The 18,297-nt window shown below is 39.9% G+C and overlaps 1 protein-coding gene across 5 annotated transcripts in view; it reads right to left on the bottom strand.

Annotated features, from left to right (window-relative positions):
- acap3b (ArfGAP with coiled-coil, ankyrin repeat and PH domains 3b) overlaps positions 1–18,297 on the bottom strand; it is a 57,760-nt gene continuing 39,463 nt past the window's right edge. The window contains exons 11-26 of one of the 5 annotated variants that reach the window (XM_010785730.1): positions 11,540–11,652; positions 11,117–11,168; positions 10,794–10,894; positions 10,274–10,385; positions 9,926–10,149; positions 9,355–9,424; positions 9,119–9,213; positions 8,531–8,751; positions 8,314–8,406; positions 7,728–7,820; positions 7,031–7,251; positions 6,756–6,865; positions 6,115–6,225; positions 5,355–5,455; positions 2,183–2,232; positions 1–836 (exon numbers count right to left, since the gene is read on the bottom strand). In XM_010785730.1, the coding sequence (XP_010784032.1) occupies positions 768–836; positions 2,183–2,232; positions 5,355–5,455; positions 6,115–6,225; positions 6,756–6,865; positions 7,031–7,251; positions 7,728–7,820; positions 8,314–8,406; positions 8,531–8,751; positions 9,119–9,213; positions 9,355–9,424; positions 9,926–10,149; positions 10,274–10,385; positions 10,794–10,894; positions 11,117–11,168; positions 11,540–11,652 (1,836 nt within the window). In that variant the 3' untranslated portion in view covers positions 1–767. Of the gene's footprint in view, positions 837–2,182; positions 2,233–2,811; positions 5,456–6,114; positions 6,226–6,755; positions 6,866–7,030; positions 7,252–7,727; positions 7,830–8,313; positions 8,407–8,530; positions 8,752–9,118; positions 9,214–9,354; positions 9,425–9,925; positions 10,150–10,273; positions 10,386–10,793; positions 10,895–11,116; positions 11,169–11,539; positions 11,653–18,297 lie in introns of those variants that run through there. The other 4 variants (XM_010785729.1, XM_010785731.1, XM_010785733.1 and 1 more) reach the window with 4 other exon arrangements.

The following is an 18,297-nucleotide window of genomic DNA, read 5'->3' as shown; positions in this document are numbered from 1 at the left end:
CGTTTTAGGCCTTCCATTTTAGCCTATTTTTATTTTATTTCTGCCACCAGTTTCAAGACAGTTCATCAGAGATCTACAGTTGACAAACAAACAACAATCATAAAAGAGGCACTGATCTAAAACATCAAGTTAATTTACTCATCATAGAGAGGATACCATTAAGCTTATGGTAACAATTGCATAATGTTCTGCTCTGGAGTGAAGGAATGACAATGTAATGGCATCAGGGTTAATTTGCAAAGCCCTGGAAATAATACATGTTGTAATAAAGTTCAAAAGACATGCGCATTTACAGGGCAGTCAAATAATGTGTTATATTATAGCAAAAGTTAAAGTCTACATTTTGAAAGATATTTCCAAATATATCTTCTGCAAATGACTGAAGTGCAATAAGGGCCCTTTAAAAAATGAAAACATGATCTTGTGACATGATGAAATGACTTTGGTCATATTGAAATTACACCCGTGTAAAGTAACTGTTGGCACTGTATAACATTTTCACATGACCAAGATTTATTATTTTAACTGAACATTATTTACAATAGCAATTAAAACAATTGCGAGACTGAAACAGCTTATAGTCCCTGCAGGGTTCATACCACTTGCTTATGCCTGCAGCACTCCTTCCTGAGCAGCATCAAAATGTCAGTTTGAATGCGCCTGGGCTGCCTCCCTCTATAGTTCAAAGGGACCGAAGAGTGGCCAGTGTGTGGTGGTCAGTCTTCACTGTGGACTCTTAGAGCAGCTGAACTGTAAGCTCCTTCTCCTCAACTTCTCGGGCTGGAGAGACGCGAGGAGAGAAAACTCGCGAAAGACATCAACACTGGAGTTGTCACCTGCAACAGGGGATACTAAAGTCAAGGGGGGGTTTCCCACTGCATGGCACCGGGGAGACTGCAGTGACCAATCTGCTGGTTTTCAAATTACTTTAACATAGGTTATTAACACAAGCCTTTTTAATGACACTACATAAAGGCAGAAAACCAGCAAACGCTGCAATCTCCTTTAACCCACATTTCACCATTCATGAAGAAAGACAGAGAAAAAGTCAAAGCCCCCAAAAGCACGGCCTCAAGATTGAGTGAAGTTCCTGGGTCTACCGTGGTGGTACAAAGACACCCATTCCTTCAGGTAAGTGACTCGTTCTTCTATGAAGCGTGTTAAGTTAATTGAGTGAACACTGTGTGGATACCAGAAACTAAAGCTGCATTTTTTGCACATTTTCTTAAGAAAGGTTACCCTTCTATGTGGGAGTCTTTGTTAGTTTGCAGATAGAAAACCAGGAACTTGCAGGGAAAGAGTGGTGAGCATCCTGACCATTTCACTCCTACATCATCCTGGGATCCCCTTCCCTCTCGTACGTCGCCAAGGTCTACTTGGCTTTGATTAACCCTTGTGCCACACTTTTAAAAAGTTGCTCATATAGGACAAAAAGGTCCACAAAAGAAATAACATACAAATATTTACTATTTTCCCTTTTTGTTGAGTTTAATCTTTACCTATCATTCGATTTTCAGTATGGGATTTGTCAATGTTTTGCAAATAATAATTTTGATGCACTGAATCAAACGCATAATACAGCAGCAATTATCCCAGTTGAAAACAGGAAAATTAAATGTTTATTTATTATATATTGTGATGTAATGGTTGCGGGATGAAAAAGGTTTCCTTTAAATGTTGTTTTTTTTAAATGGGGTACTTTATTATTCTAAAGGGTCTGTCTGTATTTTGACCACACAGTTTATTATAGACTTATTATGATAGCTGATTAGAAGAAAACATGTATGCCACAAATAGCCCAAATTATTAATTTAATTGAATTAAGTGTGAGGCACAGGGGTTAATTTACTTATTCAGATTTCATAATATGCAGTGTACCGTACCTACCATTCTCTGGGACTTACAATGAATTAAATGTTGTAACATTTTGGATAAATATTTCCCAATATATTACGGGGATGCTGTATTGCCTCACGACACATCGCTCCTCCACAGTAGATTTCTGTTTAATGCCGAATGGCTCATTGCTCCACAGGAGGCAGAAAAAAGATTCCCAACATCAAGACAGCTCCAACTGTTTCCCAAAAGAGTGTGTGTGCAACAGAAACCCACAGCCACCAGGGAAAAGAGAATCACATTATCACACTAGTCCCTAAAAGACGGCCCAGGATGCTTCACTCACTCTATCCCGAACATCCTTGGGTTTAACTCTCCTGCTGCCCCCGGCAACCCCTGTGGTGACAGAAGCAATGATATGTCAGTTTATTTCCTCAAGTGGACATGTGCTTAGGTGTAAAGCGAGCAATTAGACATTTCCAACATGTGAAAGCATTCGTTAGTGATGGCATAATAATGCTAGTGAGGGCTCATTAATGTTTTAAAACTGGAGACACTAAATTATTCAAGGCACGGTATTGCTGATGCAGACTAGAAACTGAGACGCTATTTGAAACACCCCAAACACTAAAGTGATCTATAAATAGCATGTTGAGATTGAACTGGCAGCCTGGAGATGTACACCTTCTTTAAAAGTGTTACCATGAAAGAAACCATTGTATTGCTTTGAATAAGCCAAGTGCTTTCCCACATTGTATTATAAAACACCAGATACACCAGATTGTAAAAACGATAGCATTCTCTCAACACCTGGCAAAGCTTCTACATAGCTATATTTCATAACTTTAGAACAATAAGCATGTCATCATTAGAAAAACTAATCCGTAGGTCTTTTGAAAGTATTGCTGCAATGTTGAGAGAATGTTATGAATAAGAGATGAGACAGGGAATGAGAGCAAGAAGCAGGAAGCAGGGTTAGTTCATCAAGAGTTTCTCAGTTTTATTGTATGTTTTCTTTTTTCCCCTCAGTGCTTCTAAAGACAAGGAAGAAAGTATTCCAAAGATATCCAAATATCAGTGAACAGAAGAACGCCTCCAAGCAGAACTGTGGTACAGTGTTGCTTGACAGGTAGATTTTTTTTTTAGAAGAGAATAAAAAGACACACATAAAACCAGATCAGGATCCATGATTGAATGCTGAGAGGCAGGAGGTTGGCATCAAGTTAAAATACACAAGTGTACTATTTACAGCAATTTGCTTTGAACAGCACCTTTAACCACTCCTACGTCAATACACAAAATGGACACAACATTTAACACTTCCGCTAGAGCGAGGGCCCCTAACGGTTTGGTCACAGTAGCTTCACATCAACCTCTAGACTGGTTCTACTCGCAGTACATCACCTGCCATATCAAAATCCCTCAGGTCTGTCACATTACTTCTGTAACCTCTTTTCAACATGTGAGTACACTAACAGTGTTTCTACCACTCTGTCACTTCACAAAGCATGGTAAGACAATGCTGTTTCTACTCTGAACAGTTTCAGTTTAAAAACAAAAAGACGGTTATATAATACAACAATATCAGACACTTTCCCTTTAAAAAGTCTTTGGCTGAGGAAAATAAACCACAACATTAAAAAACAATTCATTATTGTTGGTAAGCTTATGGTGAAACAAAGAAAACAAAAAGACAGGAATGAGGAAGTCACCACAGATTGGGTCCGTGGATGGAAGAATTGCACAGAGGTGCATAGAGTAAGATATTTCTGACACCAGAGGGGCCTTGGTGGCACATGCTCATTCCACAGGACTGCACTGCACGACGTGATCAAACCATACGAAACGTATTCAATCATGCTCAGAATGCAAACGATGTTGAACTTTTCCCCATAAAGAAATTCTGGCAAAGCATGCAGGGAACACTGCAGAAATAAGCCAGATGTATAAGTCATTCGATCCCACAAGTGTCTAAACTGTATTAAAGAAATGTGCTCTTTTATCTCATCACAGATACGGTAACATGGATGAGTATTTAGAACATAATGGAGGTGTCATGAGTCTCCTTTGTCTCTTAGGGTGAGAAGTAAATCCAGTTTTATACACTATCACTTCTTGCTGCTCTGGTTCGTCTGCACATCACGGTAGCAAGTTCTCATCCTGACATAAAACAATGAACAAATGACTGCAATCCATTTTTTAAATGGTTCATTGTTACTAGATTTCCAATATGCTAGTGAATTCTCTTTAAGGGGAATTAATACCAATAATCCTAGCAATGTAAGGCCGTTCCGTTGGGAACATGAAAGCAAAATGAGTGCTTATACAATGATGTTATCTAAAGACTTCCTGTCATACATTCTAAGTAATGCTTCCAGGTTGAAATGACAATCATTAACGGAAATGCAGACGTAAACTGCATCCAAGAATGCATTGCATTGGTCCTTTGGGGAGATAAACATAAATAAAGAGACAGACAATTGATATAGAATAGCTTGGCGAGACAATTACAATGTAAAAATTAATAGGATGAAAAATAAAACAATTATAATACTGTAGATGGGAAAAGTGCACAGTTTCTTTTTTTCCTTTAAATAATGTATCGTACTATCGTATTATTTAACTCTCAGTATTCCTTGTCCCATGCACTCACTCACTCATTCTCTCACTCACTCACATAGTATCTTACAAAGCAGACGAGGGTCTCTTCTTCACGAGCCCTTCAGTATTTTTGTCACAGTTTTACATTACATTTCCCTTCCATCTTTATACACAGGAAACTACCCTGCCCAGCTCTACTGCAACGTGTCAGTTACTCTTTTTTTTCTTAGTAATGGAACAAATACCATGTTTTTTTACCTCATGCCACACTACATAGTTTAAAGATTACCCATATAATTTCTAAATACGTATATGTACATCTCGGATTAAGAAGAGTATGGTAAGTTGGATGTCACACAGATGGTTTGGATAGATATAAAGTGTATGGGGGGAAATGCAGAGGTAAGAGCTGTAAGGCAACAGTAAACCCACACCCTCACACAATAGGTTACAACACCACGTTATGGTAAGTTAGAGGATTACCCAGTTAGCAAAACACCAAAAAGCAGATGTCATTGTACGTGTCGTGAAGCTAGCATAGCGTGGCGGTTGCCGAGCAGAAAAGTAGTGTTGATGCAGAAAAATTGAGTTGTATTGTCAGTAGAGTTAAAAAGGTCCATCAGGGGTCTCCCTATGACACAACGCACCCCCATAATGTGCAAGTGGTACGCTCCTCTCTCCTCAAAAACCCCAAAGAAGTTCCCTGTAGACCCAGATCTACGTAAGTAACAGACTAGAGATCAGTGTCTAGGGGCAACCTCATCTACACAGTTATTTTAAGTTCATTCAGGAGGAACATTTTTATATATGTATTTATATAAAGAGAGAGAGAGAGAGCACAAGCTTTGCTCCTCGATACGGAAGTGACCACTAGCACTCCTCTATGGTGAGACAGATGAATTCCTGGATGCACTTCCTATACTGCTGCTCAGTGGGGCTGCTGCTGTGGTATTGACCTGGTTGACCCAAAGGAGCCTCGGCCTCTCGCATCTCCTCGTTCATCCGCGCTAGACGCAACCTGGCGGAGAAAAGAAAAAGACAAGGGGCAGAGCGAGATGAGTGATGGAAGAGAGGGGGACACACACACATGGAAGCAGGAATGGGATAGTAAGACGGCGAATGACAGAAGGGAAAATAAGAGGGAGTAAAAAGGTTGAGATGATGAGGTGGGAGGAGACGGTGAGAATGGAAAGGTGGTGATAAGGTAAAGAGCCGCGAGGGAGATGAATCACAGAGGAGAGAAAAGGACAAGAGGAGGAAGGGAAAGAGAAACAACAATCAATAATTGTCTCTCATAAAAAAATGATCAAATCCCTTTAAACCACTTTTAGATGTTTAAGATTGAAACTTCATTTAAAGTAAATAAGGTTGAAAATAATAGATGACCACATCTCGTTATAGCTCCAGGAAAAGCTAGTAAGAAAATGTCGAGTACAGATCATGTTGTGTATTTTTATTGTTTTTAGTGAATTCCGAGCAGAGCAGTACAATAGTCCAATGTGTGTTACCTCAATACCTCACAAAATTGATTATCAGATTTCCAATTTACAACATGACTATTGGGCCCCATTTTACTAAATGAAATGAATATTTAATGTTTAATCTAAGGGATGATTCAATGTATAAATGATTATTAAAAACTTAATCAAAGGGCTGAGAAGTTTCTGGATCACTCACAGGGTGACGATGTCTGCGTTGGCCGCCTGCACAGCGATGCTGAGGGGGTCGTGACCCTGCTCGTCCACCTCCGATTGCGACGCTCCTCTCTTCAGGAACAGACACACTTGACTGCATGAAAAAAAGATGCGGAGAAAAGAGGTCACTATAGGAGTTATTGACACCAGGAACATGATGAATGATGAAGATATTAAAGATATTGGATGGATGCCTAGTTACAATATTTACTAAACTGTGAATGCAATGACCTAACTTTGTTTTAATGTTTTTTAAAAGTCGTTTCTAGCTCATGTTTAAGTTTCCAATAACAGATCTCATAATGGTGGGTATGTTAGTGGTAATTAAATCTCCCTTTTGATCTGGAGAATATTTGCTGTGAATAACTTTGGCAGCATGAATTGAATAAACGTCATTCAAAGCAGCAATTATATATTGTGTTTACACTTAAGCTGTGTTGTGAAAGAAAGGAATTATGACATGTGAAAAAAAGTTGTCTGAGAGTAGTTTCCATTCGTGTTACAGAGAAAAAAGATGCCTGCACTTCAATTGAATTACATTCAAGTTGGAACATGCACCAGGAGGCACAGAGCAGCTGACACCCTATAAGGACTTTCTTCAGTTTTTTTGAAGGCGTGTCTTACCCAGTGTGTCCCAGGTTGGTGGCGTGGTGCAGCGGGCCTCTGCCCCTCATGTCCCGCTGGTTCACATCGGCACCGTTCTGTAGCAGGAACTCACATGCGATCAGAGAGCCCTGAGAGAGACATAAGAGAGACATTTTTTATTTATTTTTATTTTATTGGTCTGTCGACTTCGGCAGATTATTATTTATTTGTAATTCAACCCAGACATTTTTTATATTTCTCTCACTTCCAGATACATCTAAATGATTTGATAGGCTTCACAAACACTCTCTTACCCCGACCACAGCCTGAATGAGCGGCGTTTTGCCCTCCTCCTCATTTGCAGCATGTACGTCGGCACCGTGCGCCAAGGCCTCCGCCATGAGAGGCAGGTTGTGCAGACGGGAGGATCGGTGGAGCAGCGCCCCCGGGTGGAGCTCCCTAGGGTCTTCAGGGTCTGAAGATACTTCCTGTTCAATCTCCACCTCACCACTGGAGGACTCCTCCGACTCCTCCTCTGAGGTTAGGAAAGGTAACACAATGAAGGAATGTTGAAAACAGGAATGTGATAGGGGATACCATGCTGTGTTCTCTAGGTTCTTTGTTAGGCTGCTTGTAGACGATGAGTAGGGCCAATTTGAGATAATATTAAAAGCAATACTATTTATTAGATTTATCATAATTGTATTGTGCCAGCGGTAAGAATCTGTGAGGATTCTTTCAGTGGAGCAGATTATATTTCAGACTGTTTGAATGGATCGGACATCACATCAATGTCTACTCATTTAAGGCAATATTTGTTAAGCTACAGCAGCACTGAGTTTTATGTTTTAACATTAAACTATACATGCTATTTAAAACATAATACATTAAAAGTAAAAACAATTGATCACATCACTTCTACTTTGCAGTGATCGGAAATAGGAACTTTTCCTCCAGTGGTAGATGGGTTACTGTAACGTGTATTTTACTGTCCACCACAAACACTCTTACCTTCTTCTGTGACGCTGTCCACCACCGAGCCAAATACCAGGATGTCTGTGCTGCCGTCAGTACTTCCTCCCAGGCCGCTGTCGCTGCTCAGACCTGCGGGGCCAAGCAGCGCCAAGCCATGGACACGTTAATCATTACAGAGCACACACTGCTCTACTCACACACACAGAAACACCACCATCACTGATAGGACAGCACCGTTTTCACCCTTGTGACAGACTGAATGTGTTCACACAAACCCCGAAAGACTATACAAGATGTCGCCTAAAATACATATAGATGTTACATTGTTGTTATTTACCAATCTATATGAGGTAAAAACCTCTTACCTGCAATGTTGGATAACATTGCAAGTACTTTGTTCTTGTGTGTACTAACTGTGTTGTGTACTGACTGGGTTGTGTACTAACTGTGTTGTGTACTGACTGGGTTGTGTACTGACTGTGTTGTTTACTGACTGCTTTGTGTATTGACTGCTTTGTGTACTGACTGCTTTGTGTACTGACTGTGTTGTGTACTGACTGCTTTGTGTACTGACTGCTTTGTGTACTGACTGCTTTGTGTACTGACTGCTTTGTGTACTTACTGCGAGGACCATTGCCGGTGTCAAAGTAGGAAAATAGTGAATCCAGCTCATCTGGACAGAACAGAGAGTCCCGGCGAAACTTTGCTGCAGCTGCTGCCAGATGACAAAACAACACAACAAGATTTCAGTCTTGGATTCTATAAATATACACATATCTTGCAGCTCTTGATTTCATGCGCCTGGTGCTACTACAGAGAAGTTGATTCTCTGCACTGACCTGCTGAGAGGTTTGCAGGGGAGGCGCTGCCCGGCTCGTAGCGATGGTATTTCCTGCGGGCCTTGTTGGGGGCCCGCACAGAGCTGTTGTGTCGTCGGCACTTCTTCACTGTCCAGGGACGGGACTTCCTTTCACCCTCCACCAGAGCCTCACTCCCACTCATCTTCTTCAGGAAGCGTTTTTCCACGTACTTAGACTTGATCCAGGCCTCTTTCTCCTGCCTGGGGGCAGATGATCAGAAACTATTTTTTAATAATTTGAGATCTGACATGAACAGAAAGCTGCCTGTATCATGAATTGTATGATAAATAATATGCTGGAAACTGAAAGACAGGTATCACTATGTAGATAAGTCGGTGAAGATACCTTTTAATTAACTTATAAATAATAATATTATATATAGTAGACTCTTTTTATCCCTTGCCAATTGCTCCTCTTGGAGCGAAGACTGAAAGGGAACATCTTGCATGTGTTCAAAATGTTTATGAACTTAACAGTACAGTCCAAATGTATATTAATGTATTAATGTCGCAATTGTACAAAGTGTTGGCAATATGTAATTATGGTCATGCTAAGAAGGCTACTGACCTTGTACTGGACGGTCCAGGTTTTTTAACTCCCATCTCCTCGCAGGATCCCTCATAGATGTGGTTAATCACAGTGTTCCCCAATTCACACATCAGCTAAACATGAGAGAAAGAAGGAGGATAAAGATGGGAGACAGAGATAAAAGGAAAGAAAATCAGTTATTCTGCAAAGCACTGAAGCAAAGATAAATGCAACTCTGTGAAAGAAGCTGCTGGCAATTTTGTCAGGAGACGCACCTTGAGTAATTCTGGCTCCCATGAGTCTAACGTCAGTGAACGCACTTTTGAGCAATGGACGCCTAAACTCCTGAAAGAAACAAGGGAGAAAGAGATTATATAAAGAAAGTGAAGTGTCAGAAGTGTTTATTTCTAACCACAGCATATTTTCTATATATATTACATTGCCTGATGTGGCAAACTTTTTTTTGTTAAAATCTCAAGAGCAGAGCTAAAAACAGCCTTCTTTAACTTCAACATGAACATGGTGACTTTAATCAGCTCAACACACCTGTATGTTTAACTACATCTAGAAAATATCTTCAAAACTGTTGAATCTGAGTTTATGTAATGGAAAGTGGAATGGGGTTAGTCAAACACTATCAGAGGAGACACGACAACATTATCTTTGAATAAAATGCAATGTTTTTATGTGAGTTAAATAGAAATAAATAAGCAGAAACAGGACAAATATGACTTAGAAAAGGTGGCGAGGACGACTTGGAAAGATGTTTTGAGATGGCTTTTTCTTGCAGCACTTTGCTATAGATGGTCTATTCACACTGACAAACCCAGTGCAGAGTGCAGTTACCTGTGGATCCCCGAGCACTCAATGCAGAGCAGCACTCCCAGGTTGATGGAGGCCCAGCAGGGAGCCGTTTGGCTGCAGTCACAGCACAGGTCGTTGCCAGGCAGGCTCTGGACCCTCTGCAGGAGGCTCTCCCCGCCCCCCCGCACCCCTCGGTCAGCCCTCTCTCTGGGCTCGCTGGCAGAGTCGATGCTGCTGGTGGAGGGCGAGGCTGTCCGGTCCAAACGCTGCAGAGAGGCAAGCAGGTCAGAGATTCTGAAGCTAAACCAGGGACCAATTTGTAACAAAAAGAAACAGCACTTGTATGCTGTTAAATGACGGTTGCTGTGTTTGTGCTTTGTTCGTTCGTACCTCAATGTAATAATTGTCGGCGATGTCTTTGTAAGCAGAGGCAATGCTTGCCTGGACAGCCTGGATCCAAGCCTGCCGCAGCTTCTCAGACTCAGCCTGCAGCATGCAGCTCCTATAGAAATGTAGATTTAATTTAATACACAACCCTGACTGCCCACAACTGTCTACTAAGTTATTTGGCTGTAAGTTACAAGTGATACAGTCAACAATGCAACAATTTATAGGCGAAGAGAAGATCTAAAATGTACAAAGGAATACAAACTTGAACATTCTCTTATATTTAAGCTGTAAATGTGTAAAATTACGAAATAATATTCTCTAAGATTATTAAATCAAAAAATGTGCGAGAGATATTGCCTTGAATTAGGCTCAATAAAAACAACATGCTGATTTGGTGCATCAGGAACTAAAACACATGGATAGATGTACAAGTAACAGCATGTTCCATACGGTTGCACACACACACACACACACACACACACACACACACACACACACACACACACACACACACACTTACTTAGTTGGTGAAACCACCTCGAAGCAGAACCTCCTCTCGTTATCTTCACACAGTTTTACAGAGCATAACCTCAGGTCCTCCACCACCACCGTCAGAGAGTCCTGTCATCACCAGCGAGACAAGTGTCACAACAACTCCATAACACACACAACACCATATTCACCCTTCAAGCGACAAAAGCATGTTAGCCCTATTCTTCGCCACTAATGTGCCAACTATTGTATAATTAGTTGACAACGACAACTTTGAACTGTCGAACATTATAATTTGCTCAGTGATAGGCACATTTTGGTAATGAAAACAAATGCTTAATTAAAATATACCTTGAGTTTCTTCTGGTAGACCAGCTGGCTGTTTTGTATAGAAAACCACCGCCTTTAGAAGAGAACAAAATGAGGTTAGACAGTTTCTGTGAGATATAAATGATCCATCATATGTATGCATGCTGAAATTGGTCAAGCAAAGGAAAAAACTGTTCATTGCAACTAGGTTTATTGAATCTTTAAATGAGTATTGAAAATGGAGGCTGAAGGGCATTCTTCTGTCTTATCAAGTATCTTTTTAGGCTAAAGGTAAAATCATCCAACACGACACATGCCTTTGTATTGTTGTGTAGCCTTACTAAATGCACTGTTTGTTTGTTTTGTGTTGCATGTGTACTGGTTATCTCATTATTGTCTTTTGAATTGTATGTTGACTTCAGTTAACCCTCTCTGTTATGATCTTCCTCTTTACTGCTCTGTTACCTGTTCCAGGTCTTGAACGCATTGCTGGCCCTTTTGAAGAGGTATCCCTCCATAACCACGCCATTGGGTGCGTCCACGTTGAACTCCAACTTAGGGTCATCATAAGAAAAGTCCTGTAGGAAGAATAAGAAGATTCATTTTAGGGTCTGGCTTTTTGTTTCCCATGATTTCATTTGAAGAAGATGTGTTTCCTCAAGCCTCAGACAATGAAAAGAGTGCCCAGTGAACTGCCTGAAACCATTGCACTGTAAAGGCAACGTTTCCATGATTTAGTTGCTCCTGCTCTGCAAAACCAAGACTAATGTCATCAGGAAAAATAACAGTCATCATGTCCTTTCGTCCCTATAAACTACAGTTTTGGTAATGTTATCATTCCTCCTGTACACACTGGCCCCAATGAGTTTCTTTCCCAAAAGCAACTCCACTGTAAGTGATAGGGGTCAAAATCCTCAGAACCAGATGCCACATGTTCAGCGAGGCGGAAAACACAAGAGCAAGGATTTAAAAGAGAGCCAAACCCGAGGTTAGGTTTCACTATTGTCAAGCAGGCCTTTAGTTTATGGCAAGGTGACACTGGGCATATGGCAAGTTGTGCACATAGGAAGACTACACACACACACACACACACACACACACACACACACACACACACACACACACACACACACACACACACACACACACACACACACACACACACACACACACACACACACACACACTTGTCGTCATGCACTTTCAGATCTTTTTGGACTTTGTTTTAAGAACCTAGGCTTTTTTTATTGATTGTTCCAGCAACAAGATTCACAACTGTATTTTGTTCTTTCAATATTGCTATAACTGTCTGCTTAGTGTAAATGTGAACAGCAGAGTGACAGCATGTTATGTTGGTATAAGCAGAAGGCAACAGTTATATGTATTTTTAGCAAAATCTTGCCAAAATTGAATGTGTGGAAAGATTCAGCTCAGGTTTACCAAAAACATGGTGAGATGTGATACAACAGTCTGTCTACCGGCTGGCTGCTGAGGAATTCAGAGATCAGAAGCAGACACACAGATGGACTCAAAAGATTTAAAAGGAGCATGTGCACAAACACAATGACACAAATATGTTTTAAAGCAACAAAGCTTAAGTTCTACCTCAAACTAAAGACAGACCACTAATGAAAGTTCATTTTCACCATGCTCGAGGAAAATAAGGCAAATTAACAAAAACAGAAGATTTTGTCTCAATTAAACTAACCAGAGACTTGTTAAGCACAGCAATAATGCAATAAATAAATTATGTCTCTCACCAGTGTATAGTCCAGCCTGCCAAATATCTTCATCTTAACCAAACTGATATCCAACAACATCCTAAAATAATAGCTTCAAAAACGAAATAGCCTAATAAATAAATAAATAATTGAAAGATGCGTGTCTTAGAACAAATAGCATGTCTAAAATACCCGCAGTGTTATTAAAAGTTAGAGTAGCTGGAGAACCAAGGACACGCGCGCATCCCTCTCGGGTCCAAATGAGAGACTGGCAGCCAGCAGCAGCGCTCGTGCCGTTCCTCCACTCAAAGTGCACCTATCCACGGGAGAGTGTGGCGCGAGCGCTCATTATCATACAGCTGTCACAGGGTCCTCGTGCCCCGGTGACCCCGTCGCGGCTGTCGCAGATCAAACATTTCACTTTTTACGTCCCGTGCCTCCTCCCCGCCCCACACCGCGATGTAAGGCTCAATTCTCCCCTCCGGAGGCCCGTGGGTTTTGGCCTCAGTTTTGAAGAGTCAGCTTTCCATCTGTCTGCGGCTCTGAAACACTATTCCTGCTTAATCAAGCGGACATTATTGCTCCCCAAACACCAGCCCGGAGCCCCTCCTTCCCACCTTAAATCAGCCACGGAGGGTAGCAGCACACAAGTGTCCAAACCATGGACCCACAAATCTAGCCTATATTGTAGAATTGATTATTCTTAGGCAGTGGCGGAAAAAGTACTCAGCTCTTATAAGTAAAAGCACTAATATCACAATCAAAACATACTCCATTAAAAGTAAAAGTCCTGAGATCAAAATGTTTCAGAAGTATTATCAGCTAAATGTACTCATGTATCACGAGTCAAAGTATGAATGGTGCAGAATGCCTCAAATGTGTTGTATTATTATATAGTATTATATTTTTATCATCATTTGTTTTTGTAATGCTGTAATACGTCAATGTGTAGCGAGTTTTGGAAAGTACTGAGTAAATTAGTCCTAAATATATATCATATAAACATGAATTTATGTAAAGTAGTTATAAGAGTCAAATTAATGTAGTGAAGTAGTAGTTGCAGAAATTTAAAACACCCTAAGATTACCCCAACATTATAATTAAGTATAGGCTACTTGAGTACATTTGATTAACTCAAGTTACATTCCACCACTGTTTTTAGGATTATTGAAATACACATGAGACTGTTTAAAATGAGACTATTATATTTGACCTTTAACAAGTTATTTGTGTTATTAAAAAATGTGTTTGTTAGTTTGTTGTTGAGCAACATACCAGACACACCTGTTTAATAATGCAGTCCAACACAACACTGGCACAATACGGGTTTTAACAGCGGAGAGTAAATGTGGGGGTTAGATTGGTAATGTGATCGTAAACCATCTTATGTATGCTGATGATCTGGCAATTGTTTCTCCTAGCAGTGCTGGTTTTCAACAGTTGCTAAATGTTTGTTCTGATTACGGAGTCAAATTTGACGTTAAATACAGTGCTAAGAAGAGCGCTGTAATGATCTGCAGAGCGAAAGGGGATAAGAACCTTTGTTTTCCAACATTCTGTCTGTCAGGACACGTGCTGTCTGTTTGCTGTAAAACTAAATATCTGGAACACATCATCATAGATGAAATGGCTGATGATGATGACATGTATAGATAGCGGCGTGTCTTATATATACAAGCCAACATGTTGGCTAGAAAATTCTCTTGGTGTTCAGATAAGATTAAGGTGAACCTCTTTAGAGCTTATTGCACTCCTCTCTACTGCTCCCTTGTGGGTCAAGTATAAGAAGGCGAGCCTCCGGAAGCTCCAGGTTGCATATAATGACTGTTTGCGTATACTGCTTAGAAAACCAAGATGGTGCAGTGCAAGTGAAATGTTCTGTAATGCACGAGTCAACACGTTCCATGCTCTTTTGAGAAATCTAATGTACAAATTCATCTGTCGATTGAATGTTTCTCATAACTCTGTCATTATGCTGCTGTCAAATCCGTGTTTCAGTGCTGTACGATACCAGTCACCTCTGTGGAAACATTGGTATAACTGCCTTTTTTAATTTATATTTGAGCGTTTGATGTCTTGTAATAATGGACCAAGAGTCTCTTTGAATAAAGATGATGATGAATACAGCAGCTTAAAATGTTTCAGGAAGTGATATATTATATATAGGGGTATATATTTGAATCAGTTTCTGTCTTTTTACTTATTTATTTTTGAATTATACGGTTTTACTTTTGAATTTAACAGCGGAGAGTAAATGTGGGGGTTAGACCAAAGACATTTAAATATTTGTTTATTTTCCTCCCTCCATGTTTAATTTGTGTAATGTGTTATTATAGGTAAAGCTAAATGCTAACTTACTTCTTAATGCTATGTCTGACGTTTATCTGATACTTTTCTATAATGTATGAATGAATGATCCACTCTCGTGTTCTTCTTGGAGTACGTTTTCCTGATTTCTATTTGGTTCTTTTTGGCATATTTATATGGTCTAATTATCTCTCGCGGGGACGACATGACGTATTCAAAGCACTGATGCAATATTATATAGGCTACGAACACAGACACATAGGCTACATGCATGCCCTTTTACTTATTATAAACAGCATATGTTATTGCTTTGGATCATTAAAACTGACACAAGGAAAAGTGATACAGAAGCCTGCATAGTATAATTTTGTTTTTAAATACTTTCTCTTCCATTCACTACAGCTTCCTTACAGCCCTTGCATAGTTTTTTTTATGTTTTTGCCTCTCTGTCTGTTTACTTCTCCTGGGCTTAAAAAGTTATACGGCCAAAATCTGTAACAATGGAGGAGGAGAGAGCTGAGGCGACAATCCCCCTGGGAGCCACAATGAAGTCCTGCACACATAAAAGACTGCTGTGAAAGAATGGGGAGAAGAGAAAGAGGGAGAATGTGAGGTATAAAGGAGGGGGGTGGTGGTCAGGGGAAATCGCAGTTTCAACATAAACAGTGAGAGAAAAGGACAGCTACACAAAAAGGAGAGGAAGAGAAGAACGCAATTGTAAAGGAACAGAGATTTGATAATAAAAATGTTTTTCTCTCAGCTGCCAAGATCCTGGCTTCAAATGTCAGCAGATTTCCACTTTACTCTAAGTGAGTGCTTATTATGAACCTCTTCATTTCTAAGATATCCGCCGTCCTCATAGTGAAAGCGATATGAGACACAAACAATCCTAATGGAATCTGGTCGGAGTATGACTACTGCAGTTACTTAATGCTCTATAAAGGATGTGTACCATCTATAATTGATAAAACCGTCCGTCTCGTGGCTTTGCTTCCAGCACCACGATACTTGCATATCTGACAGGGGTAGTTTTAAGGGGGAGAATATGAAGTGCATCATGGCAACTTTCTCTCCTGAATTGTTGATCTGCTCCCTGCGTTTTCTTTCTTAATGTTTCTTCACAGATGCCATTACTTTACAAAGTAAGATGGTAGTCAACAGAAGAATATCTTATTATCAGACTTTATTCAGCTTTGATGACCAGTTTCGCAAAATCGCCACGCTAATGAATCTCTTCAGGGAAAATGCTTTTCTTCGTATCCCAGATGTGTTTATTCACTGTAATTTGTAATATAGAAAGTGAAAGTCTGTGTGTGAACTATTTTAAAGTGTGATGGTGAAACAACAACAGTTTGCAAAATGCATGAAAAGATGCCATGAAAGAAGCAATAGTTACAGTATAGAGGTTTTGATTCACTCATGAAACACAAAGCTTATTTAAGTCACAAGCAAATTACTAATGTTGTTTTGGAAAATCTCAAATATTAAACTAAACTGGGAAAAGAAAGTTTCATTCTTTACATTGAGGGAACTTACACTATCATTCAGAAGTGACCACAGACAATAGTCTTCTTCATCTTATTCTTGTCTGGATTTTTTAAATCCTTTTATCCTTTCGTCGTTTTTTCCATCAACATTACTGTGCTCCGTAATGCCATCTGTTGACTCTGGCTGCTGGCAGTGGGTTGAGGCTGGCATCGTGCACAACATCAGAGAACAGAGCCAGCTGTGCTCCGATCCTCTTACTACTGCTTTGTTGCTTTATTTTATTAGATTAAAAGAGTGTTTTCTATTTTTATACAGACTAAAACTAGGACTGTCAGGATTTGACAACTCAAAGTTAGATCTTGTCTTCATTAGAATCTGCTGCCTGTTTCCTTCTCTTTTGAGAAAATACAATGTCATATTGTAGATGTCTGGGGCATTGTGGTTAGTTTTACATATATTTAAATATCTAATATATAATGAAAGCTACTCACTCTAAAAAGTAAAGTAACAGTAAAATCCTTACCAATACAAGTTCCAATTCACATGCATTGCTTTTTTATGTAGCATTGCATAATTCCTTATTTGTTATTATTATGAAGAACTATTCGTTGATTACTTACTCCGTATTTGTCATCTTACAGTATGTTGCAAAATGCAAACACTGCATGCCGAGTGTGACATATTGATTAGCTGTTCAGCATTAAATAAGATTAGGGGAGAAAGATTGCAGATGTGTTTCTTTGATACACAGAATGGGATGACAAATTCTAGACAGAAAAAAGAGATCAAAAGAACTAGTTCTTTTTTATGGGATTGAAAAAAATCTATAAATAACAGATTACATTTCAAAAAGAACAAAACAAGATAATAAAAACACAGATAGGAAAACATCATAGCTGGGAAACTATTTTTAAGCTTCTAGTTTGAAAACTATTTTTTCTTAACTGGCTGGCAGACATGTTGACGAATCCTCCTCAGGGTTCAGTCTTTAGATGAAACAAATGGAGAAGCACAGAATAGCAACATAAAAGCTTCAAAGAGAGAAGCTGTGTGAGTGTGTGTGTGTGTGTGTGTGTGTGTGTGTGTGTGTGTGTGTGTGTGTGTGTGTGTGTGTGTGTGTGTGTGTGTGTGTGTTTGTATGTGTGCTTTTTTGAGGAACAAAGGAGGAGTGTGTTTGCCTCTATGACTGTGCATTTGAAGGACAGAAAAAATCTGAAATAACCTAAAAAACGAATCAAGGGAACAAAGACAACATCAAACGAGAGACAAAAATAATCTTGCAGGATTTGTACGTGTGAGTTCCTCTGATAAGTCTTACATAGGCAAGGTGGAGAAAAGTATTGCATGTCACAGGGGGCTGAAGTGGAAGCATTAATGGACAATGTTTTGTCTGCGATGCTTCCAGACATACACAAACCTTTCCAGACACACATTCACGCTTTACAAGATGAAGAAATATCTCTATGCAAACACACACACACACACACAATCTGCACAGCTCCAAACAGCCTATTGATTCCTGCAACAAGAGCCAGCATGTGGTGACCATAAAACTCCATACATCACTCAATCTGTTCTACATGCCACACACACACACACACACACACACACACACACACACACACACACACACACACACACACACACACACACACACACACACACACACACACACACACACACACACACTCTCAAACACACACACAC

Source organism: Notothenia coriiceps, unplaced genomic scaffold (assembly GCF_000735185.1).
Source record: "Notothenia coriiceps isolate Sejong01 unplaced genomic scaffold, NC01 NC01_scaffold00028155, whole genome shotgun sequence".
Lineage (NCBI taxonomy): Eukaryota > Metazoa > Chordata > Actinopteri > Perciformes > Nototheniidae > Notothenia > Notothenia coriiceps.
The sequence above is the reverse complement of the archived record's forward strand: the minus strand, read 5'-3'. Positions and strand labels throughout refer to the sequence as shown.